We start from the raw sequence: 25,364 nt of genomic DNA, 5'->3' as shown, positions 1-25,364 counted from the left end.
ATCACTTACATTGTAAATGCATTATGACGGGATCTTCTAATGGTCAGTATGAACAGGAGGAATGATTACAGCAAGAAAAACTGCTTTCAATATTCATTTGGGCTCCTGACTGTTGGTTTAACACAGACTTGAAAAACTGAACCCGTCCTTTAAGATGAGCACAGACAAACTTTCCACTTTCAGCAGATGAATGTGAAAACACATAACATCATTCTACACAGTGAACATCCAACTCCGGTGATAAGCAAAACATATTTTTGACTTAATTTGACAGGTTTATTTATGTTCCACAGGGACAGGGTCAGTTCTATTGTCCTTCTGTTTGTGACGTCAGTGTAAACCATCTGAAACAATGAAAACTTCTGGCTATCATTAAGTCCTCTGAACAGTGAGTGACTGCTCTGTTAAGTTGTGGAGGGAAGTGTATAATTGAAATGTAATAAATGATACTCTGTTAAAGTTGGTGCATACATGAATGTGTGCCCATAGGTACATTGTGATGTCAGCAGTAAATGAGGAATCTTAAATTCATTTCTTTATTGTTGTTATTTAAATGCTTTGTAGCCATCTAGCTCACCCTGTGCTTACCTGAGCAGCCAATCAGGTGAGGCTGAGATCAGGTAGCAGGTTGCTGTGTGGCTTCAGGTCTTCCCAGGGTTCATTTTTGCCTGATTCATTTATACATTTGTTAACACCAACTTGTTTGCACAAACTCCTGCCTACAGTGTACTGTTTTTATTTTTATATGGGAAAGCTACTGTAGAAAAAAGGAATGTAAGAATGTTTGTCTGAATGAATGTGTGAATGTGAGCATAAATAATGTCAACAGTGAGGTAACACAGCACTTGCTGCTTTGAATATCTACTCAAATGTTCACAAAAGCACTTTTTCTCAGAATCTTTGTGTGACCTTTGACATTATTTGAGCACAAAACATATTTAGACATTCTATCTTTTTATTGAATGCAAGATAAGTGATGAACACGAAAACACACATGAAACAGGAAAAGATAAGCGGGAGAAGCAACAGAATTAGACAATAACCCAAACAAAACTTAATTATTTAATTTTAACCATTTTATTGACCCTTATTTACGTCATACATACCAAGAACAGAGAGCAGGTAAAAACTTAGAAGTGTGGAAGTGGAAAAGTTCAAGATTCAGTGTTAAAACAATAAACAATGTCATTATGTCTTATTGGTGTGGAGCTGCTTTGAACAGACTGTAGGATGCTTCTCTGGTTTCACTATCTTAAGGAAAAAAAACACTGGTGGTCTAGTGTTGTTGTATTTCATTATCATCATTTTTTATATTTAACTCTGATGCTTTTTTCAAAATCAAAAGCCTATACACAATATAATATCATTACACCTTAATGTTTAAATGATACTGACAAGACTGTTAACACTTAATTTTACCCCCACCAAACCCCATATAACATTTATAGCAGTTTATTAACAGTTGGTTATAAATAGTTTATAATATACGATATTGTAGTTGTATGAGAACATTTCTAAGTGTCTATCAGTGTATTTGTTAACAACTAGAACTCCTGTGAACATCTGTAACTGCTGTATAGATGTGCAGATAATGAATGATTGGCAAAATAATGTAACACAGTTGTAACTATTTGATATGAATATGAAAAATGTGTTTTAATTTTTCACCTCTAAAGTTATTAACAGATAATAAATGTTTTCTAACACACTATTTGTTTGTGTTTGTAGTCATATAACGTTTAATATGATTACAGCTGTGTGATTTCAGTCATTCAGTAACTGTTCATAAAGCAGTTACAGGTGCTTCATACAAGTTATAACTGTTGGAAAATACATTTACTGACACGTAATGTACTTATATCTGCTTACAGATATATAAGCGTGTTCTAAGCCATTTATTAACTATTAATATAATGCTTGAGAAGGGTGTTATTGAAATATGTACTTATACATACAAAAGGATTGTCAGACAGAGTTCAACATTTTGGGAAATTTACACTTATTTCTTTTCTTTGTGATAGTGAGATGAGAAGACCAATATAAATGACTCATAGTGCATATACAAACAAATGATTAATAAAAACAAAAACAAAACAAAAATACAAAAATATTCCAAAGGAGCTACAATATGTCTCATACCCATCTTCAGAAGCCAAACTTTGACAGTTTAAGTTACATCAATAGAAACAGTATCTCAGGATAGAAAGAAATCATGCAAAAGCTGTCCCTACATGTGGGTGGAGAGCCACTGTAAATATAACTGATATCAGTTATATCAGTACAAACAGATTTCTGATTAAAAATGCCACAGGAAGCATGTTTATGAATATGTAAGTGTTTCTGTGGATCAGCACATACAGTATGTATTTATCTATAGACTCATTGACTTCATGCTCCTGCTGACAGTGTCCCAGTGAGCGGGGTCCCAGGCCAGGAACCAGCCTGTGAAGGTGGGGGGTTCATGGCCTTGTTTCACCACCACCAGAGGAGTCTGCTTGTCCCGGCTGCTCGGGTCACTCTCGATGTACTGTTTGGCTACCAAAGAGACAAGGAGTCACCGTTACAACACAGTGTATAACAGTAACATCTGGCTGCTGTGTGCCAGAAATCATTTTCACATGTTAGTAGCAGCCTCATGTGGCAGTAAGAGGTAACTGTTTCACACATCTGAATTTCAACACAGAGAAATTCCAGGCTGATGTGTGGAGATGTTCGACTCAAAGACATGAAAGGGATGAGAGAGATCAATGGTTTTATAGGTTTCCTCTAGAACATTCTACACATTCAAGGACTTGAAGACATCTGGAGCTCAGCTCAGACTCTTGTGCTCCAGACCCTATCAGACAACTTATACAGTATGTTATATATATATAGTATATCTCAGTGTTTATGCAGCCCTGTCTGATACAAAATATGTTTATATACTACTAACCTGCTGCTAAAATATTTGATTTATGAGCAACTTTATACCATCTTTTACCTTGAAAACATGCCATTCATGAAGTGAAAGGAAATGGAAATTCAGTCTGGTCATCAGACTGAAAGTATACAGATAGGTTCAATAAAAAGTTCCCTCTATATGTTAATGAAAAAACAAACATCATGCAGCTGTCTTACAAAATGTTGTATATGGAAGTCATGAGCAGACAGAGTTGGTTTGTGTCCTCCAGGTGCTCCAGTTATTTCTCACAGTCTAAAGACAAGCAGGTGGGTTAACAAGAAGCTCTAAACTGCCTTTAATCAATCAGTGAATCTCTGTTGTGCCTCCAGCAGTAAAACCCATCATGCATGTTGGTTCTGAGCTCTCCTGGTGCTGACCAATGAAAAACCTGCTTACAGCTGCCTCTCTATAGTCTGTCGCAGCCATGAAACAGCAACACTACAAAACCACATACCCTCATGGATTAAGTTAAAAAAATCTCAAACCTCACCAGATTTGACAGATTCAGTCCTCTCCACCTCGTTGGCTTCCTTTCCGATCCAGACGAATACCTACAACACAAGACAGTCAGTGTTAGAGCTTTGGTTTAGGATGGATGGAAGGATGGTTTAACATGTTCTTCTACAGCTGTGTACCTGGTCCCACACATCCAGCAGCATCACATCATCCTCAGCCAGGTCATCCTGTGTGAACTCTCCTGGAACCTCCTCAATCTGCACACAACATGATAACTCAGCTCATCGATGTGGTCATATAGTATTTTACCATCAGCTCCAATTCAAAACTCTGCAGTTTCTCACAGATTGGTGTGGGATTCACTTCACCACATGAGAAATATAACACGCAACTCGTGTTGTGGAGAAGTGCATTTAAAAAAAAGTTAATGATTGCTCCTGCAATTTAAAGTTGCTTATCAAATCAAATAATACATGCTAGAGCAGAAGATATTTTAGATGAGGGAGTAATGATAAAAGGGCTGGTTCACATTTAAAGTTTTTTAATATACTGAACATTGCTGAATTTTCTATCAGGGTGTCAGGGCGCTTATGTGCAAAGCAAAAATAAAGAACTCTGGAGTCTGATTACTAACTGATGCTACACATTAAAAATGAAAACATAGCAAACCATCATCAGCAAACAGCACCCACCACATGGACATTTTACTTGCTGAATACCTACTAATAACAATAAAAATACAGATTTATGGTTAGTAATATATAGGCCAATCCTTGATTCAGCTGAACACATTTACACTGACAGTGGAAGCAGAGATTTCTCGGCTCAGCAGTCTCCCCTCTAAAGCTAGTCATTAGTTTCCATTCAAGTGTAGCAGAAATTTTAACAGGATTTCTAGAAAATCTGCTAAAGAAAATGTGAATGAATATTTGTTGAATATAACAGTTTCCAGTCGGTGCCATTAAACCTTTGCAGAAGAAGAGGACACAATGAGATGATTAAAAAAGCTGCAGTCAAAGCTAAAATGATGGAAAACCATGAGGAAAACATGATAGAAATATGGCATTTCTGTTTGTTTCATGTATTCATATGATGAACGTTACAGTCTACTCATCGCTCCACACAGATCTGATGTTCTGAAGCCTCACTGATATTTCAGTCATGTACATCATGTACATCATCATTTATTCATTAAGTCTGTTTACATTTGCTTCTTATCCACACAACAACTTTTCCGCCTCAGCCAAGTGTAAAAACTTTTTTGTGATATTTCAAGAATTTTTTTTAAATTTCCAGTGTCTCCACTCCGGTGTGTTTATGCACACATAAAAACAGGTGGATGGAAACATTCTGCCTAAAAACACAATAAAATAACAATAGCTTTTGTCCGACCTCCACAGTGGTCAGATGTCACAGCTCTGTGTAGTAATTGCTAATCTGAGCTCCAGCCAGCATTACTAGTGATTATAAATCAACAGACTTTCTGTCTGTACAGTAAATATGAAGCTGGAAAACTGAAAACAGGGGGAAACAGCTAGCCTGGCTCTGTCCAGTAGTAACAAAATCCATCTACCAGCACTCTTACCCCGGTTCCATCCAGTCTCTGTGCTAAGGTAATGCTAAGCTAACCGGCTGGTGGCTGTAGCTTCATATTTACAGTACAGATATGAGAGTGGTATTGATCTTCTCATCTAAACTCTTGTCAAGAAAGCGAATAAGCGTATTTCCCAAAATGTCCCACTATTTCCTGAATAAAAATGTGAAACAGACATCACAGTGAAAGTGAAACTTCAGCTGGGACGATGATACGGCTCACTATCGGCTCTGTGTAGGCAGGCTTTGCTCTAGATTTGAAGTTTAGTGTTAGAGCAGCTGATAACAGCACAGCCCAGTCAGTGTGGTTTTGGTGATTTGCAGGTGAAAAGCCGTCTATTAGAGAAAAAAGTTAAAAGTTTACATTCTTTAGATGACACCTTCATTTCAATTTGCAACTGTGTAACCAGTTCTACAAGATCTTCTGGTCAGATTTCTTGGCAAAAGAGGTTAAAAACTGAAATTCTTTACATTCATGTCAGTGTTATTGTGTGGATTTACAAATGAGATGCCACTGCAGTCATGGCGACTTCCGCCTACAGCTTGGTGGAACAAAATGCAAATCAAATCCAGTGTCGGTGGGAGCCGTCCCTCGATCGAGGCCATGAAACACACATGACCTGTAGCAGATCATTACCATGAATAAAACACATGGAAATTACACTGAGAATGACCATGAACCAGAAGCAGCTCTCAACACTCTTTATGATGTTAATGATGATTTAAATCCTGCGTACTGAACAGGATTTAAATCATCCAATTTGAAAAGTCACAACGAAAGGTCAGGACTATTTACTTTAGATGATGACTGCAGACCTTTTTAACGCTTCCTGGAATTGCGGTTAACATATAAAACATAAAAGTTGTATGAATGATAATGAAATTTAAAGGTAATTAAATGTTTAGGGACACATTGGCTGACATGTTTGTCTTACTTCATTTTCTGTATTTAAGTGGACATGTACTTTTTTGACTCTTCCAGACTGTGCTACATTGTACTCACTATGAACCTGCCAGTCTTGTTGGAACATCCAAATAGACGAGGTGGGTGAGTCATGGTCTGACTCTCCAGTCTCTCTGAGGTCTGGTACTCTGTCTTCCCCCCTAAAGCTGCCCAGAAGTCATCTGCAACACACAGACAAGGTGAAATGAGAGGTGGTGGGCCGCTGACCACTGAGTACAGATGCTACAGCAGACTGAGAACGTTCCAACAAGTCTACCTGGTTCATTTCCTTCCACGATGCGTTTGGTGCTGCAGTTCAGCACTTCACTCATGTACTCAGCTCCTCTTTCCTCTTCCTCACTGGCCCCCTTACCCATCCACAGATAGCCTTTCCCATTAGCCATCTTCAGCAGGAAGGCGTCGTTGGAGTTCAGACTGGCAGCACCAGCGTCAACCTGAAACACACATGACATGCAGCATCTTCAGACATCTCAGTCATCATTTACTCCCTTTAATAAACAAAGTCCAAACAGCAGGAAAATCACTCACCTCCGCGATTCTTGTGATGGTGTCCAGATTCCTTCGTACCTGGAAGAGTCGGGTTGGAGGTGGTGGGGCCTGGCCTCCGAGTCGGGACGTACCACTCTTGTATACAATGAGGGGTTTACTTTTGAAGAGAGTCAGCAGATGTGGGGGTTCTTTGCCTTGGCACACTCTGACCTGAAACCACAACAACAAAAAACTTCATTCCAAACATACATTTGAAACAGAAATAAAACATTTTCAGGGAAGATTTCCTTCTCTAACTGAATTTTTATACAAAATGGAAGCTCATTAAGAGGTGATACAGATGCTACAGCTGTTAGCCATTGCACTTACAGAAAATTAGTTTATAACCACTTGTGTCTTAACTTTTGACCATCATTTCTATCGGTTGAGATAACATTGTTAGATTTGAGAAAATGGTAACATCGCTAAAATGTGACTTGCTTATGGTATAACCCTTGTTTATGAGTTGGCAAATCTTCATTTTGCTGGAGAGTAGTTGTCCTGGTGTTGGGGGAGCTCTGCAGTGATCAGTTTGTAAGTAGAGTTTAATTTGCAAATATAGTGTAATTGGCATTATGTGTAGATCCAATCCAATGCTGACATTTAAAAAAAAATATCCAGTGCCACAAAATTCAGACGCACGCATTCTTGTTTTCTCAACAAAGCCTCTGTTTTAACCCCTATTACTGTGAAAGAGAAGCTCTACAAACTAACTGAAAACAACTGGAAAAGGATTTGGATTTTTGGATTTTCAGCAACAGATGTATGATGATGTATGCGCATAGTTAATACATTTCAAACCTATTAATAGAGTTTACTGGACTCCTTCCAGACGAAAAATAAGAACAATAAGCTTTTATAACACATTCATTCATGTGTTATAAAATTGTGTTGAAATCCAGGAATTCTGGCCTTAAATTGGTGATTGTATGCAGATGGTTATTGTTATTGCCTACACTTATTGGTGCTGGAGGATATTTCATCTCCAAAAGTTTAAATTTCCTTCAGTGTTTTGTGAATGGATTCTAACAGCCATTCTTCCAGACAGGAGGTTGCTTGTCCAACAGTGGAAGTCAGTGCTTGTGTTGTCATTTACAGACTGCGACATCCTGATCACTGGAGTGACCACATATGAAAATATATCCTTTTCCATGATGGGCAGATTAGATAAGGGCTATGTGAAAAAGGGAACCTTCCTTCTCTATGTCAACATCCTATTAAGATATTCTTACTGATCAGTCTTTTGTTACTTTAACCTGATACTACACTACACAGCCTCTCAGTCTGTTAGTTTGGTATTAAATATTTTTTAATAAATTTTAGTATTCCTTATTGTTTGCTGTGATGTTTTTGTTTAACAACACATAGCACATACCTGTTACTAACCTGATTTATGTAATTTACAGTATACATAATTGTTTTGTGTGTATGTGTAATGTATGTGTATGTACATATGTATGTAGATATGTGTGTATGTACAGGTATAGTTACTGTATAGTACTATATGATATATATATTCCAGTATATAGTTCATACAGTACTGTATACGATTGGGAAAATCCCTAAATCCCTAAAAATAAATCAGTTTTTTTGGAGGTTGTGAAAGTGATACACCTGAGATTTTGCTAATCATATGTCATTATGCTGATAAACTGTGAGCACAACTACAAAGTACAGTGGGTCAAAGTTGAAGCAGGAGGTCTGTAAACAGTGATGGATGGTTACAACAGACTGTCTGAGTAATAATTTTACTGTTTCACCTTTGTTTCTTTTTCCAGTAAGTTTGTTTCCAGATCTGCTAAAATAAGATCCAAGTTGTCATAAACTGGAATTATTCTTTAAAAAAGAACTTCCCGTTATGACTCATTTGCTCATTGAATCAGAAATGAGAAGTGGCAAAGCACTGCAAACATCATTTAGCTTCACTTGGCAGAGAGACTCAGATTTATGAGCAATTTCAAGCATCCATTGAATGTGTTGCTCATTTTCACTATTAGTGGCTGTACCTGAACTGCATTCCCTCCCAGTGAGCGATCCAGTTCTACAGTCAGGAAGGCTGAGGCTGTCAGCTCATCCAAAGAGCAGCTGGCTCCTTGCCTACAGACAAAAACAACACATATGTCTAAAGCTGCACTACAAGCATTTCGTACTAACAATGTATCAAGTTACTTTGTTTAATGTGACTAAGAGAGACCAACTCTGTCATTCCAAACAGAACATTTTTGCCTCTTTTAGCTCATTTTTTTGGTTTAACAGCCCATTTCTTATTGCTTTGGTTCAGTCTCATGTCAGCATCATTTTCTGTTAAAAAGCTCTAAAAAGCCACCATACACTACCTGCCCAGCACCAAACAGCAGACAGACACAGTTAGAGACCAGCTGGTGAACATAATGAATATAACTCCAATATTCACACCTCTTTAAGCTCTAGTTTGGTCTCCAGCAACTCCTGACAAAAACAGCTGGCTCTTAAGCTACTACATGTTCCCCTATGTTCACCAGCTAGTTGCTACCTGTGTCTGTTTGCTGTTTGGTGCTGAGCATCTAGTGTACAGTGGGTTTATCAGAGCTTTTTCTCTAAAAACAGCTGCCCACTGCTGCTACTGCTGCTAACCAGCCTGATTAGACTGAACCAAACAGTAAATGTGCCAAAAAAGCAAAACAAAGAGTTGAAAGAGGCTAAAATGCTTTACAGAACTGCGGAGTTGATTCATTGTTACAGTATAAAAAGTATATATTTTAGGGAGGAGAAAAAAATATATTTAATGGGTCATTTGAACATTACAGCTGACAATTTAAATGCTGGAACAATATGAAAATAAACCAAAGAAATAAAGATATGATCAACATTCAGCAGAGCTAAATCAGGAAGCTCAGTGCAGAGTGTTAGAGCGTATCTTTGTCATCTATGCAAAACCAGCTAAGAGACTGAATGGTGTCATACCAGGTGTAGATGATCTGTCTCTTCCCATAAGTGTACAGAATGATGTAACAGTCTCCACCGTAGAACTGACCGTAGCTCTTTGGCTCGACAGGGACTCTACCGCTGCTCTCCACCCTCCAGATCTGTGAGAAAGAAGCAGCGCAATTTTAAGGGCCATGTGTGAGGATAGAAGATGCAAAGTAGCTGTCAGTGTCAATCCTACTGGCTCTGCTGGAAACAAGGCAGATGAAAGTGGAGTTGAGGGCTGTAAAACCAAAATAATGAGCTAAAAGAGGCAAAAAAGCTGAGGTTATAATTGAAGCAGGAGCATATGATATCACCATTACAACACTAGACAGATGTATTGTATGTGATCAGGCCATGTCATGCTTTTCCCCACTGTAACTGTGTTTACATTCCTTCATTTACTTTTGTGATATAGAGTGATGGTGGGCTCTGCATGGACATCCAGGTAATTGTTGCTGTGATTATGTTCTTCACCCTGCCCCTGCTGTCTTCCCCTGGTGGTCCCCCTCCCCACCTCAGGGGTTGGGCATATTTGCCAGGGGCTTGTTTTGTAAATTACAATCCCAGAAGACCCAGCTTGCCTACTATCAATATTACTTTTTAACTTTATATTTTTTACTTAGAACATATTTTTTCTTTGTCATAAGTTATTCATTTATCTTTATCTAGTACAACTATATCAGATGTATCTTATAGTTTCAACTTGAGTCTGTACCTGTGTGTCTCCACTCCCATCATCCACCATGTTATACTGGGCTGCCATGTGGTGGGACTTGTGGAGCTTGGAGGCATCAAACTCCACCTGCTGGATCCTGGCAATCCTCTCAGTGACGAACACTCTCCCAAAGCCTTCGCTCTGGTCTCTATCCTTCCATCCAAGGAAGAACTGCTTGAACATGGGAGTCTCTCCTCCGTCCGGCAGCACCTGGATCTGCACACACGCGACAGAAACAACACTATTAGCATTGCTGCTTCAATTTTGACCAGACTTTTTGACATCTGTCTCTCACAAGCCTTCCAGCTTTATAGAAGTATAAATTACTGGTGTATTCCTTTAAACAACAGTGAGAAACCCTGGTTTTGAACTTAGATGCATAAAAATATTTAGCTTGATGCAAAAGCAATTATCAACAACATTTCCTCTCAGCTTTCATTTTCATCAATGTATGGATTGTCAAAGTTGGTGTAGCCAACATCTGCTTATATAAAAAGTTCCTCAAGTAACATCAGAAGAAATTATTACACATTTATGATGTTAAACTGCAGGGAAAACAAGCAGAGACGCTATATCATCCAACAAAAGCCACAAAGAGGGAAGCAGTTGTTTAACCCCTCATTTAGTTACAACAGTGATCATGACACGAGATGTTTGATCTGATTCAGTCAGTTCAGCAGGTGAATGAGTGACTGATCACATGTTTGGGAAGTTCAATCAGTCACAATCAGACAAAAAATCTTTCAGACAGCAGGCTGAAGTTAGTTCACTAATTGGGTAAGTTTGTATGGGCCAGCTGTACTTGTATCATGTATGACTGTGATCAGTATTTATAAGACATCTGCCTCATGCCATGTTCACATCATATGGGATGGATGGCAGAGATGGGAAGAATTTCCATGTTATTGAGCATTCACATAATCTAGACAATGGTTACAAAGTTTGTTGTCTGAGGATTACCATAGTGGCCCATGAATTCATAGAATTACATTTGAAAGTGTGGGGGTTGTCTTATTGGAGAATGTCTTCCAGTCTGTTTACAGTGAGTCTGTTAGAGTCAGTCAGTGCTTAAAGTGTTTGGTTAGCTCAGTTTAACCTGCTGGAGTATCTGAAGGCTCATTTAATGTGATTTTCTGCCGCAGAGGAAATAAAGTCATGATGAGTGAAGTGGGTACTGTATCATCTGTCAATAATTACTGCTGTTACTGATGAGGAGGAGCTCAGACAAACAGTCTAAAAATGCTAGAAAATCATTTTGACTGCTTAGAGACAAGAAACAGAAGTGCGCCATTTATGTTCTGCTTTAATGGTGTTATTTCACTTTTATGAGCGAAAAGGCTTCAAATATGACGACTCTCTTCTCTTTGGATAATAGTATCTTAGACAAAATTTCCTAAGTTTGTATCAAAAAGTCTTTTTCCAAAAAAAGGTTGGAAAAGGGGGGTCATCTTATAATCAGAGTCATCTTAGTTGGGTAGTACAGTAATAAACTGTGCACTGACAATAAAACATCATATCCATTGATCCATTGGGTTTCATTACATTGAACAACAGGCTTTGCCGATATGAGTTTGATTTGAAAGGCCAAGTCAATATATCGGATCATCATCTGTGAGAAATGAATTTCATTTCATATTAGGATTAGAATTTTATCAACTAAAATACCATGCATTTTTCAAAAAAAAAAAAATGTAAACAACACAGTGTAAAAGTGCAAAAGTGAAAATGAATGTGTGTGTTGATCAACCTGTGTGTTGGCTGGGTAGCCCATCTGTTTGATGAAGCCCTCGGCTGTTTTCATGGCCTCCTTTCTCTCACTGGGGTTGGCGTTATGCCCTGTTGGAGATAAATAAGAGGAGACTGATGTTTATATGAAAAAACCCACACAGCCTGCTGCACAGTCAGAAAGACATTCAAAGCATATGCTGAAATACTCCAGTGGTGCTGCCTGATTACCTTTCCATACAAATATCATATTGTTTTGGCCATGATCCAGGATGAAGCATTCATCTGACAGCAGGTCACTCTGGAGGAAAGGGTTTTCCTCCTTCACAATGGTCACTTTCATGGATCCGGATGCGTCAGATACCTGGTGACACACACACAAATAATGTGCCAACTGTTAAAGAAATACAGGGGGTGTTTTGTACTGTCACATTTGCTGGTTGACTTATAATATGAGCATAGGGAACTATTGAGATGAGCATAGGGAACTATTGAGATCAATGTCATCTGTATGTAAGGAATATTAAGTGGTCGTGTGTATATAATACAAAATAATACAATAATATATATATATATATATTATTGTATTATTTTACTCCAAATACTGAAGAACGTGATTCACAACTATGAAGCTTATCAGATTGAAATGTTTATATGATATGGTCATTTCTCTAGAGAAGAGTCTCCACTCTGCCAAATTACAAAAACACACAGACCACTGCTGGTTGTTCACTGATGTTACAGAGTGATGTGTCTTCATATACAAACATCTTTGTCTGAATACAGACACCAGCTGCAGAGAAGACATTAACCAGAGAATAGACACACTTTTCATTTTAGCCAGTACAGAATTAAGGTTAGCTACAGCTAATTCAGGTAAAATGAGAAGCTGCTCCCTTTATGTTTTCTAATGTTTTATTTCTAATGAACATGAATGAGGAAAGATAAAAGGTTCGATAACAGACCTGCTAGCATCAGAGCTTAACAAATCTGGATGTTTTGCTGGCCGGGACCGGATCCAAAATGGAACCGACTATCATACTTACATAATATACATACATAGGTTCTCAGCAGTGAACTCTGTTGACTGCTGAGAACTAAGTTTCCCTGTATAAGATGTTAATCTATCCAGCTTTTGAGTTTATGTGGTCAGAAGCTGAGTGGTTCAGAATTTTAAGTATATAACAATCAATACTCTATTTTACATAATATACTGTTTTAACTTGCAAACCTCCAGAATAAAACTAAAACTTTGATGATGTCCTGTGGTTTCATTAGAATTATGTATCAAACTAATCAAACATACTTTTATGACTGCACTTTTTCCATTAAGTGGGAATACTCAAGTACATTTTTACACATATTTCTGTTAAGTTCATTGGAATCTTGAATATAATTTACATCAATAGACACATTTTGGGTGTAGCAGTATTGCAGAGGCTATAAAATTTCTTGTGAAGTGCTCCAGTGAAGCAGGAAGGATATTAGCAATTCTGGCTTCACTGAACTTTCATCTCTGATTTTCTTTTTAGGGCATCAGAGGTGTTAATGCATGACACCACAGTAGTTAAAAGCATCTGTCTCATTTTGTGTGATAGAATGAATCAATAATTCTTTTCTGGCCAGTATAATTATGGTATTTAGGCTTATTTAGGCTCATTCCTTCCAGTTAAGTCAAACAACCAGCAAAGCCGCCAAACAAAATGTTGTGTTCAGTTTTTCTTGTTTCTGTTTCACTGTTAGACAGACATAAATTGCATTGAATTACTGATACTTGTTTTCATGTGTGTGAGTACTCTACCATATACAGTTTGGCCATTTTCCTATTGGATATGTCTGCCTCTCTGTCGTCATCATCATCTCCCTCTGATAGCTCAGGCTTGACTCCGAGGACCTGCGAAAAATTACATTACAAGCCATTAATGCATCCATTTAAGATAAGCATCCATTTTCATTATCAGGAAACTACAGAATATCCAAGTATACCAAAGCCACACTATCAACACATTAGGCAATAATGGAAAATATAATGGGCCTGCAAAATAAAATCCAAGTCACTCATGGTGGAGGTGGGGGATTGCTCTTTGACAAATATTAACACTGTATGATTCACAGTTTTGTTGAAGAGATTTAATTGTTTTTTTAGGCATTTCAAGGTGGGTGGAGATCTTTATGAAAATGACCGGAAAACATTTGAGTGTGCACATGTTGTTTTCAGATGTTAATAGTGTTTTTATATTTAGCCAGCTAAGGCAGATGGTTGTGCACTGGTCTATGCACTCCTGTTGCAAACCAACAAATGTGTTATTGTTAGAACAGGGTTCTCTATGCAGAAAGGACTGGAGCACACTGATAAATTTGCTGTCAGAGACTCTGACTCTGATGAAGACACATTAGTGTTGAAACGTTAGTCAGTTTGCACAATTAAAGGCTGCAAATTTATCAATGTGCTCAAGTCCTCTCTGTTTTTTGGTATTATTGCTAGGTTATTTAGATATGGTTGGGTTACAGCATGGCTGTAGGGATGGCAATGTCAGTCTGCCTGTCTGTTGGTCCACCACTTTGGTCCAGAGTGAAATATCTTGATAACTATCAGATGGATTGCTGTGACATTCTGTACAGACATTCATGTTCTCCAAAGGATGAATCCTACAGACTTTGACCATGAGGTTAATTTTTATGGTTCAGAGTAAAATACCTCAACATCAATTACATGAATTTCACAACAGATGTTCAGGATCCCTAGAGGATACATTCTAACAGCTGGTTAGAATGTATTTGCATGCAATGCATTTAGCTCAAGTGCAGCCTCAGAGAGCAGCTAGCATGGCTGTAAACTGTCAGTCTTGTTGTAGGCTACTGCTAGCAGCAGGGTCTGAGGATCTGGTGATATCTATTTGTTCACTGGTTGATTCCACGGAGGATCATATCTGCAACTCAGATTGATATGAATTGTGGTATAGATAGTCCCCAGATCATGGTTCCTAATAATTTTTATTATTACATGAACCCTTTCATGTTGGACACCCATTGACATTCGCTACCACCTTCTTCAGGCCAGTCTGTGAACTTTCAATACAAGATATTTTATCGTGAAATCTTAACTCACGATCTACTTACTAGCTTTATGTCTGAGGTTTGTTTTTTTGTTTCTTTGACAAACTACTGTTTCCGAGAATAAACTCTGACTCAATATTCTAAGTCCTGTCGTCTCCTCTATTACATCATTTTGTCCTATTATTTATTGATTATTTGTTAGATCTTTGGTCAATTTTTTTCTGTATTTATCTTGATTCTGTATATATTTTGATGTCTGTGATAAAGGGCTACATACATGAATGAATTTCAAATAGAACCTGTTGAAACTCACATCAGTTAACTTAGACGGTTCACTTCCTTCTTCAACAACCACAAGCTCAGCGCGGGCGTTTCTCTCGTTGTCACGGATACCTCTGGCCACTTGCGCTGCCTTCAGTCGCTCAAACTTGTTACACTTGGATCCACACCACTGGTAGATCTTCTAAAAATAGGTAAACACAGGTAGAGAGTCAGGGTAGACTTTTAGATGTTAAAGATTGTCCAGTTTGATCAACCCTCCCTTTGCAAACATACAGCAGGAAAACAATGTGTACTTACATTTCCGAGATCCACAATGAAGCAGTCTCCACTGTTGAAGCTGGACCAGCTGAGGGGGACCTGGGTGGCCCGGACGACCCGTCGGCCCTTGATGTGGAGGAGTCTCTGCACTGAAAGGTCGTTGGTGACCACATGGTGGAAACCTGAGGCCACGCCTCCAGTCTGAGGGGCAGAGAACACAGCATGCTGTCAACCATCTTCCAGTTCTCTGTTTACCCTTGACTCTAATTTCTCTTTCTGTCTCATGAGTCACTGTTCCTCTGCAGTCACTGCAGCCAAGTATAATGCTGCAACAGGTTTTATGGAAAACCAGCTGCGACTCAGTTATGATTCAAACTCCAGTTCAAACAACTTGGGTCTCTGAAAATCAATACTAATATCAACATTATATCCATTAGAGTTCAAAACCCAAAAATGTATGTGTTGCTACATATTTGTTGTTTTAAATCTAATAGCTTTACATTAACTGATGGTGTAGTACTGATTAGCCCTTCAATAAATGTGGAATCAGTTAAACCACTACCGGCCACATTACCATGAAATTTCAAGTGGATGCACATGGTCCATGCAGGACCTTTCATTTTGGAGACTGAATAATGTTTTGGTGACCTCCTGACATTTCCTCTTCCACAACCCTCATTCCAAACGTCAACTTTATACACCAAATATCTAATTTGGTGAAAAAAATCTCAACTCAAGGTCCATTCAACATGATTGTTCTGGACGTTTTGACTGGATCACACAGTCTTCATTAGCAGATGGAGTTGCTCAGTTGTCATGGAAGAACTTCTTGTCCTCATTGGCTTTCATCTGCTCATGAAAGAAAATCAATCAAAGTGAATTTGTGATCATTTATGAAATGTGACATTGCTACCATTTGTGATCTACATGTAAGCAGTAATTCCAAACCACTGAAGGCCCCTGGTTGCCATAAAGTTTGATGTGGAAATCCATGGTCCCCAAAGGATGATTCCTGATGTTTTAGCGACCCTGACTTTTCATTTAGCAACCCCTTGATTCAAAAAAGTGAGAGAATATAATATACTCAATATGAGCACAAATACAGGAACTCAATGACATGAAGAAAACAGAAAAGGTGAATCAGCAGTCCTGGGTTGAAACACATTGGTGCTTTTACTCAGGCAGAATCAGAATTTTATACTAACCTGTCTGTAGAAATGTAGAAATGTCAGGAAGTGACATAATAAATACGTTATAATATAAAAACATGAATACAAAAAACAATATAGCACCTGTTTTGGTGCACATATTAGGCATATTAAATTCTCTCACCTTTTTGCATCTGATGGTGCCATCCATTTGTTCTGAATACTATCACTGACTTGATTGGGAAGCCTCTCAATTTGGAGGCTCGATTTTCTTTCTACTGGATCAACCCTCAACCCAAATTTAAGATTTACACACAGAATCCCCAACAGTCTTACAGGCAGATGCCATAAAGTGTGCTACGCATATTTATGCCTCTGTAGCAAAAGCGGGAGAAGTTTTTTTAATCCTGTCAACTACGCCAAGAATATGACAAGAGCAGGGGGAGTTTTTAATAGTGTCACACAGGCCCGAAAAACACAGAACAAAAACTTCATTAATAATATTCTTTTTTTAAAAAAAACAAGAACGTCTCCAAACTTTAAAATAAAAATTAGCACCTCAAGAAATTGGCAAAATCAAGCAGTGTGGACAGTGAGGGGGGAGCACAGAAGACATAAACGTCAACTAAAAAAAAATGCACACACACACCACATGCACACCCAGTTGACCAAAGGGAGAACACAACACAGGGGGTAATCTACAAATACAAGCCAAAAAAGAGAAAAAAAAATGAAAACACACATTGAACATGTATGAACATTACAGTGAACCCAGTTGCATTCCTAATGTCCTAAATGGACAGCTTCAGTTCACTCCTGGCTGAACTAAGCGCAGACAGAGCCGCAGAGCCAAACCAGTTGCAGTGCAAAAAAACAAAACACGAAAAAAACCAATACAAGTAAAAACCAGTCCACAACAGCTGACATACAGATGTAAATATATAGATAGACAAAGAAGAAAGGAGAAAAACATAATCTGCCACACTTCCAAGAGGATGAACCATGTTTTCTTTTGTAGCCCCAAGGCCTTATCTCTAGTGCCACCCTTAGCACAAACTTTTTCAGACTCCTAGAAAAGCCTGTGTGTTTTTTTTAAATAAAATTGCCTCCATGTTGTTTAACGCTTTAGTGTAGTGTCATGAGCTTTTCAGCCTCTAGGGACTGCAAGTGATTGTTTGTTAGTTAAAGGTCAGTGTATGTGAATATACTGATATGGATATCAGTTCAACTAATGAATTCGATCTGTACCTTGTAGGTGATCCCTCCCTTGAAGTAGCTGGTGAAGGCTGTTGACTCCACGCCCTGCAGTTCTCGATACTGTACTGGCTTTCCCCCAAGGTAGTCGTCCAGCTGCACAGTAAAGATGGCTGCCGCAGTACTCTCGTCCTGGCTGCACTCCTTCCCTTTAAACAACAAACAAAAGCTCAAATGAAGGACACTGGATGGATGTATTCATTTCTGTTGAATTTATATTAGAATCCATGGGTTCTTCCTATCACGCATTTGCCAGACAGCAACACTGAATATTCATGGAATCATCTTGTGCATTCACTGCATTTACTGCATTTGTACTTGGTAAGTGTTTGTGCAGTATCCTGATTTCTTAAATTTTGTGTAAACAATAAACAAAGCCTCTTTAAATAGGGTAAGGTTCAGACTCTACTGGCGAAAACTGATATTGGTACTGATATTATTGGCCATACAGTTTGTGTTTCTAACTGGGTTTTATAAGAGTACAGTATCATGATGAAGCCCAGGTAATTACACAAGTAAAGGGTTGAAAGGAAATAAACATTACTCACATTTGTGTCCAAAATAATCCAACACAACTCAAGTCTGAGTATATAAAAATTCAAACAGCAAATAATAAGTGCACTTAAGATGGTTACTGCAGCTGAATGTAGGTAACTTATGACTTCAGAGACATGAGGGCAGTGAGGAAAAACAGTTCCTATAACCTAATTTCTTCCAATAACTTACAAACTTGTGCACATGTAAACCCTTACAAAATCTGCACAATATGATAATATATTTATCAGATTCAAATATCTTTGGAAACTGTATGTAATTGATAGGATAAACTTGTTATTTGATATTGAACTTGGCCACTGTAGGGCGTGTAGGTGTTCATGCGTTTGGTCGTGTATGCGTGTGTGCGTGTGTCCATGTATCTGTGTGTCTGTGTATTTGTCCACAGCTAATCTTACATACTCCTGGACACATCAGCCTAATATTTTTTGTTTTGTGCACATTTATGACTGTATGCTTAAGGAATTCTTGTAGTTGCAGTGATTAACAATTTTTGAAAAACCTAAATGCTATTCCTTACGAGCCTATCATAAAACTTAGATTTTCACCTTGTCATCAGTCCTAACCATTTTACTATATGCGTTACAACATAGCAAAAGGCATTTCCGGTAATCTAGGCTAGGCTAAAAACAAGGCTTATTGTTGCAGGCCACATTTTGGCATTTGTCATGGCTCAAAAACATCCATAGAAAAGTTTGGTTTCATCTTGAACAGGAGCATCTGATGATTAATTCCATACCCAATATGTTATCTTCCACTAAAGTTAGGCATGATACAAGGTGAATAAATACCTGTTTCTGTTCACCGCCATCTTGACTGTACACACGTGGTGGAGATCTGCATTCTAGTGCACTCTTCAAGTTGGCTAGTCAGTTGTATCTCAGCTTGTGCTTATATTGTTTCTTTGAAGGCTTATGACACAAAAATACCCCCATAAAGATAGATGGCAATGCAAGAAGACATCAACATCTATTCATTGTCAAAATGCTTGTTGTGTTATACTGTCATTTGTTCTGACTGATGATCTGACTACAGTCTACTGTGAGTAGGTGACAGCGATGTAAACAAACTGCATGGAAAGTGTTTTGTGGTCGGGAGGAGCAGGAAGGAAGCATGTTAGCTGTCCATTTGAATGAATGATGGTTAATGATTAATGCTGATGGGTTTTCAGAAAGAAGGCAAAAGCAAGTAAACATCTTAGTCGTATTGACTTTCCACTCTAAGAGGAAATGGAAAGAGAGAAAACGCAGGAAGGAAGTACGCTTACTGATCAAAATCTGTGTGCCTTAACCTCAGAACATACTAGCTTTGTACAACCACAATGAAAGTGGTCCTCTTTTTAGCTATTAGAATGTATGTATGTTGGTCATTACTAGGATAATGCAATTTAGAAACTATATTTTTCCACACACACACACACACACAAAAAAAAGAGAACGGTCAAATTCAAAGCAACAGCAGGTGAGATTTCCAGTCTTTTACTCCCTAATATGGTTCAAAATACTGGATCCTACATTCCTCATAATTCAGCTCGATTGTGTTTTTTAACCCTGGTGAATACCCAAATCTTCCAAACTCCATGTCCTCAGTTTGTAACATAGGCTTTCTGTTTGAGATTTGTAAATCTAGCAGGACATTGCTAGTCTGATGACATCATTACGACATTGCCAGAGTTATTGACAAAGCTCAAGCCTCTGAACACATTACACAATTATTTTCACAGGCTGAGCAGTACTCCTCTTGACAAGTAAACTGACATTCATGTGTAAAATTGGTGGAGTGGCCCTTTAAAGTTCTTGTTTCCCAGCTCTTACTAAAATTTTCACCAAAACAATTTCTATAATAGCAAGAATTTATATAGAGAAAGTCCAGCCACTGTTTAAATGCAGGAGGATTAATAGAATTCAATTCTCCAAGATCAGTCCAGTTTGCTTGTGACTATCCCAAATGTCAGAGCTTTCTGTAGGTAAAAAGGTAACCACAAAGCACCTTCTGAACAGAAAAAACAACTGGTCTGTATCTCAAGAAAACCAGTGGAAGATGTCCTCTCAATATTGAACCAAAGATGGACAAGTTAGAAAGTGATGGGGTCGTTTACTCCCTATATTGCACATCTGTTACAGAGAGGCTAAATTTATGGAAGAAATGTGTTTAGCTTTGGGTGTTTTGTTGTTGTTGGTTATACACGATAGATAACTTTGAACTAAGTGAGTCTAGCTCTAGCATTACATCAATCACAACTCTTTGCTAGCATGGCTGGATTGACCTGTTAAAAGTTGGCAAAAATTAGCTGTCTACACCCAACTGATCCCCTGTTTGTGGTAATCTGGTAAAAATTTGGAATAAATGTAGGAATAACTTTGGCAGAATGTAAATTTGATCCAGAGAATAATGCATGACCTGCCGTAAGGAATGTATCATTTGAGACGATATTGTATTTTAGTGGTGCTTATGCTAGAAAAAATTCTCAACAATCACAATCCTTTAGAGACCCTGAAGGTCTAGAGCACCTCAGATTGGTTACTGGTGGCTGACTGTACATAGCATAACATTTAAGGAAATTTGGGATCATTTTTTAAAAGCTGAATTTTTTTTTTTTCCAATTGGTGGCAGTGGAACAAGCTAAAAAAAAAACTGACATACTGTATTATTGTTACACTATAAAGCTGATATATGACCAATGTGTTGTCTATTGACACATCCATCAGACACAGAACAACATTAGTGTTCATTTGGAGTAGTGCTTGTGTCTACCTGTAAGTCTCCACCAACTCCTGAGAAAAATATCTGACTCTTTAGCTGCTAAATGCTCCACTATGTTCACCAGCTAGTCTCCAACTATGTCTGTCTGCTGTTTGATGCTGAGCAGGTAGTGTACACTGGGTTTATTTCAACTTTTTCACTAAAAACAGTTGCTGCTGCTGCTGGAAAGAAAGATGAGTGGTGTTTGCAGGCCATAAAACTAAAACAATAAGCTAAAAGAGGCTAAAAAGCTCAGTAGAGCTCAGGCGAACTGCAGAGTTGGTGATTTTGGTGATTGTGATTTTGTCACTACGAGTGACCCCTTCCACATTACACATAGTCATGTGATTGATTGTTAATATTAAAAAATTGATTAATGCAGCTTTAAACAATGTTTCTAATCTGTGAATAAAAAATAAGAATAGATTAAGCATATAACTTCAAGCTGTATGCAAAATCTTGCTCACACCAACACCAATTATTATTTCTCTATTATTTTCCCAATGGGCCTCTTTAGTATTCTCATTTGTGTGACTACCTGCTGTGCACTCACATCTCATTTCCTGAACAGAATCGGCTTGATAAACATGCTTTTCTCTCTTACCCTGCTCTGGGGCACACACACCGAATATGGCATGCAGTCTTGCAAGTCATTTAAAATTAATCACTGCTTCATCTTCACTGGAAGCAAATTAGCTCTCTTGTCTGTCCAGTACTGACAGGAATCACAGTTAGAAAACACTCAGTATAGGAAACATCTGCGCCAGTGAGTCAATCAGCAGCATTCTTGGAGTCACTTTACACATAACAGTCAGCATTCAGGAACAACTGTCAGTAAGGAATGACACCAGACTTGAATTTACAGAAGCCAAACATATTCTCTCATGTACCTCTGATGGTCAGCCAAAACTATGCGCAGCCTTGCACACAGTTTGTTTGATTTGTGAAGGTTTTGAGATTTCTGACAATACAATGTAGGCAAATAGAGTTTAGATATTACTGTAGTGCTTACAGCAGTGAAAAAAAGCATCCTGTACTCTGTTTCCAGGAACAGTGTCCCTATTTTTTTAATAAAGATGAAATGCATATAAAATGTAAACTATCTGCATTGCTAAATACAGAAGTGAGAAAACACATTACATTTCAGAGGAATATTTATAATATAAGATTCTACAAGCAAAACTTTTTTTTATATAAAATAACAATAAATGAATATAAAGTTAAGGGTTGAAACCGGCTTGAAACTGCATTTGGAGAATCTTAAAGTTACATACAACCAAACAAACCATGAGCTCATAAAATTTTGAAATAATATCTAATTGCAATTATTTTGACTGATATTGCAGTTGCGACATGATTTGCGATATTTGAGGGAATGATGATTTTCACATCATTATTCTTATTTTCATTGAAAAACATATTAAAATGATTCTGGTGTGATTATAGCAGGGATCTGTACCAAACAAAGATGTTTTTTTAAGTCTGTAGAACATGATGTGTAGGCCAGGACATCTCTGCACCACCACAATATTTCAATATTTTCATAACGAATATTACTTCCTGCTTGTTGCCTTGGGGTTGAATTTCAAGAGATGGCAGCTTTGTATTGTACTGCATTAAGTATATGCCCAAAATACTTGTTAATATTTGCTTAAAAACTTGAAACAAACACAAAAACTTCATGTGAAGACTTAACAAAAAAGTGTGATTGTCATGGCTTTAGTTTGGCTTTTCTCAAGACAATTGTAATTATACATTTACTTTTTCTTTTTTTTCTAAAGGTACCATTCTCTCTCTCCTCTCTCTTTTTTTGTATTTTTCTTTTTGTAAGTTTATTTTTATTTACTTGTCTTTTTCTTAGTTTTGGGGGAGCAGAATATATACATGATATATATTGCAATGATAATTAAAGGATTATTTTACTTTTTTAAAAAGAATGGATACTTTTACTGTATAAAATCTGGTCACTATAGTTTTAATTGATTCAGTTATTGGTTAATTCATTTGTTGGGGAATATTTTCAGCAGCAGATTAACCCACATTTGGTGCTCTAGTGAGTATTTGTGCCAGCAGAATGGTGTGTGCAGGATTGGGTGAAAATAAACCACAGTGTGTGTGTTTGTGTTCATGTTAATGAAGGAACATGTCACCCGGTGTAACATTGTGGCTCAGTGACATGTTTTTAATAGTTTTTGGATGATGGTGAAGCTCTATGACACAGAGGCAGTGCCTTCAAATAGCAATGATGAGTCCTAATGCAAGTTTTTTTTTTCCTCCCTCTGCTCTTACCAGACAGTGCTGTGTCACTGTGTACATGTTTTCATACGGACTCAGTGTGAAAACAGCTCATAGGATAATTGTCAGTCTGTTGACACACTGACTGACATGCAAAGAAGCACTGGCTGAGTGAGCAGTCAAACTGGAAAAATTGACATTCTAGTGTCCTGAAGTAACTGAAGCGCTACTGTTGCATAACATTTCTAGGTGTAAAAAGGGTTGTTGATGTCTAAATCTGAACACCAGTTATGATCTTTGAGTACAGATAGCATTGCAGCATAAACATAATGTCATTCAATTGCTTTCCTAGAACGTAGCTGAGTACTTCTTGAGAATCTGATAGGATATATATCTCTTACCCTGGAGGACTTTGTCTACACCCCTTTCCTCTCATGTCTAGAATGACTTGGTATATTATCACATGTATTTACCACTCATTCCCCTTATTTTCAGTGAGGGGAGTAAAAAAAGACCCAATTAAAAAAGCGTTGGGCCTCAGTCGCTTACCCAGCCAGTAGTGCAGGTGGTAGAAGAAGCTGTCCCTCTGTTTGACAGTGTAGAGAATCACATAAGCATCTCCAGTGTAAAAGTTCCCATGTAAGCTCTCGGGCACAGGGACCAACTCCAGATTCTCAATCCTCCATATCTGCAGGCCAGCTGTCTTGCCTGCCTTGGTGAACTCTTGATGGTAGAGCACCATGTCTGCTGCTGTTTTGATAGTGTGATGTTGAGTGAGGATCCCAGGCGAGGTGAGAGGAAGGTGGGATGGCTGAGAGCAGGCACACACTGCTGCTCTGTTCCTGAGGACTGACTGACTGTACAGCAGCAGTAAAGTGTGCTTTCAATAGCCCTTACACACACTGAGTGGGTGTGTCCACATGTTGCCAAAGAACACACACCAGCACCCTCAAATACACACGAATGAATCAAGCTTTTCAGCACAAATGCACGTGCACACCCACTCTTTTTTTGGTGACAGAAGAAAATAGACCAAAGAAAAGTAATTATATTGCCTCATTATATTCATAATAAACTAATTAATATGTTTTTGTCATCAAAACAATACATTTTTTAGTGGAAACTTATGGGCAGCAACATTAGCATATTGTCACTATATAAAGTTGTTACAGTGAATATGTTAGCAAACTAGCTTAACACATCCAGCAGACACAGAGCAACATTAGCATTCATTTAGAATCATGTTTGGGTCCACCTGAATTTCCAATATAACAAAATATGTTGTTTTATTTATTTTTTTGCTCCACTATGTTCACTGGCTAGATGTCTCTCCGCTGTTTGGTGCTGGTTCATGTGGATTTACCAGATAAATAACAAAAATACACCTACCAGCAACTCTAGAGTTCACTGATTAACATGTATCTCCTTTGTTTAGTGTGTACCAAAAGACTATATATATATGACGCCAGTTTTAAGCCCAGAGTTTCAGGTTATGGAGCCAGGACCTTCCAAATAAAGAGTGCGGGGTGTTGCCTTTCACTCTCTGGAAACACGACCCGCTACCTTGGACCAAAGCTAATGCTAGCTTACTGGGAACACTGAGTGCTGCACGCTTGGGCTAATGTTAGCTACTATAGCTTAATTGTGCTAACATGGCAGGTATTGTGATCAAGTAACATTAAACTTAGTGAAATATGGCAACGATAGTCTGACAGGAGGAGCAGGTGAGCCAAAAACTGCAGCAGGTGAGCCAACTGTCAATCACAGCTATCAATCAATATGTACACGGCAGACATCAAAGCCACTATAAGTCTTCAAATCTTATTAACAGAGCAATAATTTCCAAATGACCACTAGTACACTTATTAGAGGGTCTGAATTTAGCGATTGAGACCATATGACTCACTGAAAAAAATGACTTATAGTTATAGCGTTAATTAGTGAGTTTTAGAGCCATGGTAG

At 38.1% G+C, this 25,364-nt stretch overlaps 1 protein-coding gene across 1 annotated transcript; it reads right to left on the bottom strand.

Annotated features, from left to right (window-relative positions):
* Positions 1 to 2,283: 2,283 nt before the first annotated feature.
* Positions 2,284 to 24,971, bottom strand: scin (scinderin). The gene is made up of 16 exons (XM_042436553.1): positions 23,952 to 24,971; positions 17,865 to 18,019; positions 15,508 to 15,669; positions 15,242 to 15,391; positions 13,673 to 13,765; positions 12,103 to 12,235; positions 11,894 to 11,982; positions 10,147 to 10,362; positions 9,426 to 9,547; positions 8,489 to 8,579; positions 6,483 to 6,653; positions 6,211 to 6,388; positions 5,994 to 6,115; positions 3,577 to 3,654; positions 3,432 to 3,492; positions 2,284 to 2,535 (listed from the first exon to the last, which is right to left on the bottom strand). Exons 1-16 carry the CDS (start codon positions 24,142 to 24,144, stop codon positions 2,372 to 2,374), a joined length of 2,178 nt encoding a protein of 725 aa, XP_042292487.1. The 5' UTR covers positions 24,145 to 24,971; the 3' UTR covers positions 2,284 to 2,371.
* Positions 24,972 to 25,364: the final 393 nt, after the last annotated feature.

This window comes from Thunnus maccoyii, chromosome 15, assembly GCF_910596095.1.
Source record: "Thunnus maccoyii chromosome 15, fThuMac1.1, whole genome shotgun sequence".
Lineage (NCBI taxonomy): Eukaryota > Metazoa > Chordata > Actinopteri > Scombriformes > Scombridae > Thunnus > Thunnus maccoyii.
The sequence above is the reverse complement of the archived record's forward strand: the minus strand, read 5'-3'. Positions and strand labels throughout refer to the sequence as shown.

What these genes read in the sequence shown, in the direction of transcription:
- scin (XM_042436553.1), bottom strand. Translation starts at nt 24,144, where the DNA reads ATGGTGCTCTACCATCAAGAGTTCACCAAGGCAGGCAAGACAGCTGGC. An exon ending in GCTACCCAGCCAACACACAG is followed by an intron (nt 10,363 to 11,893) that starts GTTGATCAACAC and finishes GCGTGTGTGCAG; the next exon opens with ATCCAGGTGCTGCCGGACGG. An exon ending in GACTGAATCTGTCAAATCTG is followed by an intron (nt 2,536 to 3,431) that starts GTGAGGTTTGAG and finishes TCTCTTTGGTAG; the next exon opens with CCAAACAGTACATCGAGAGT.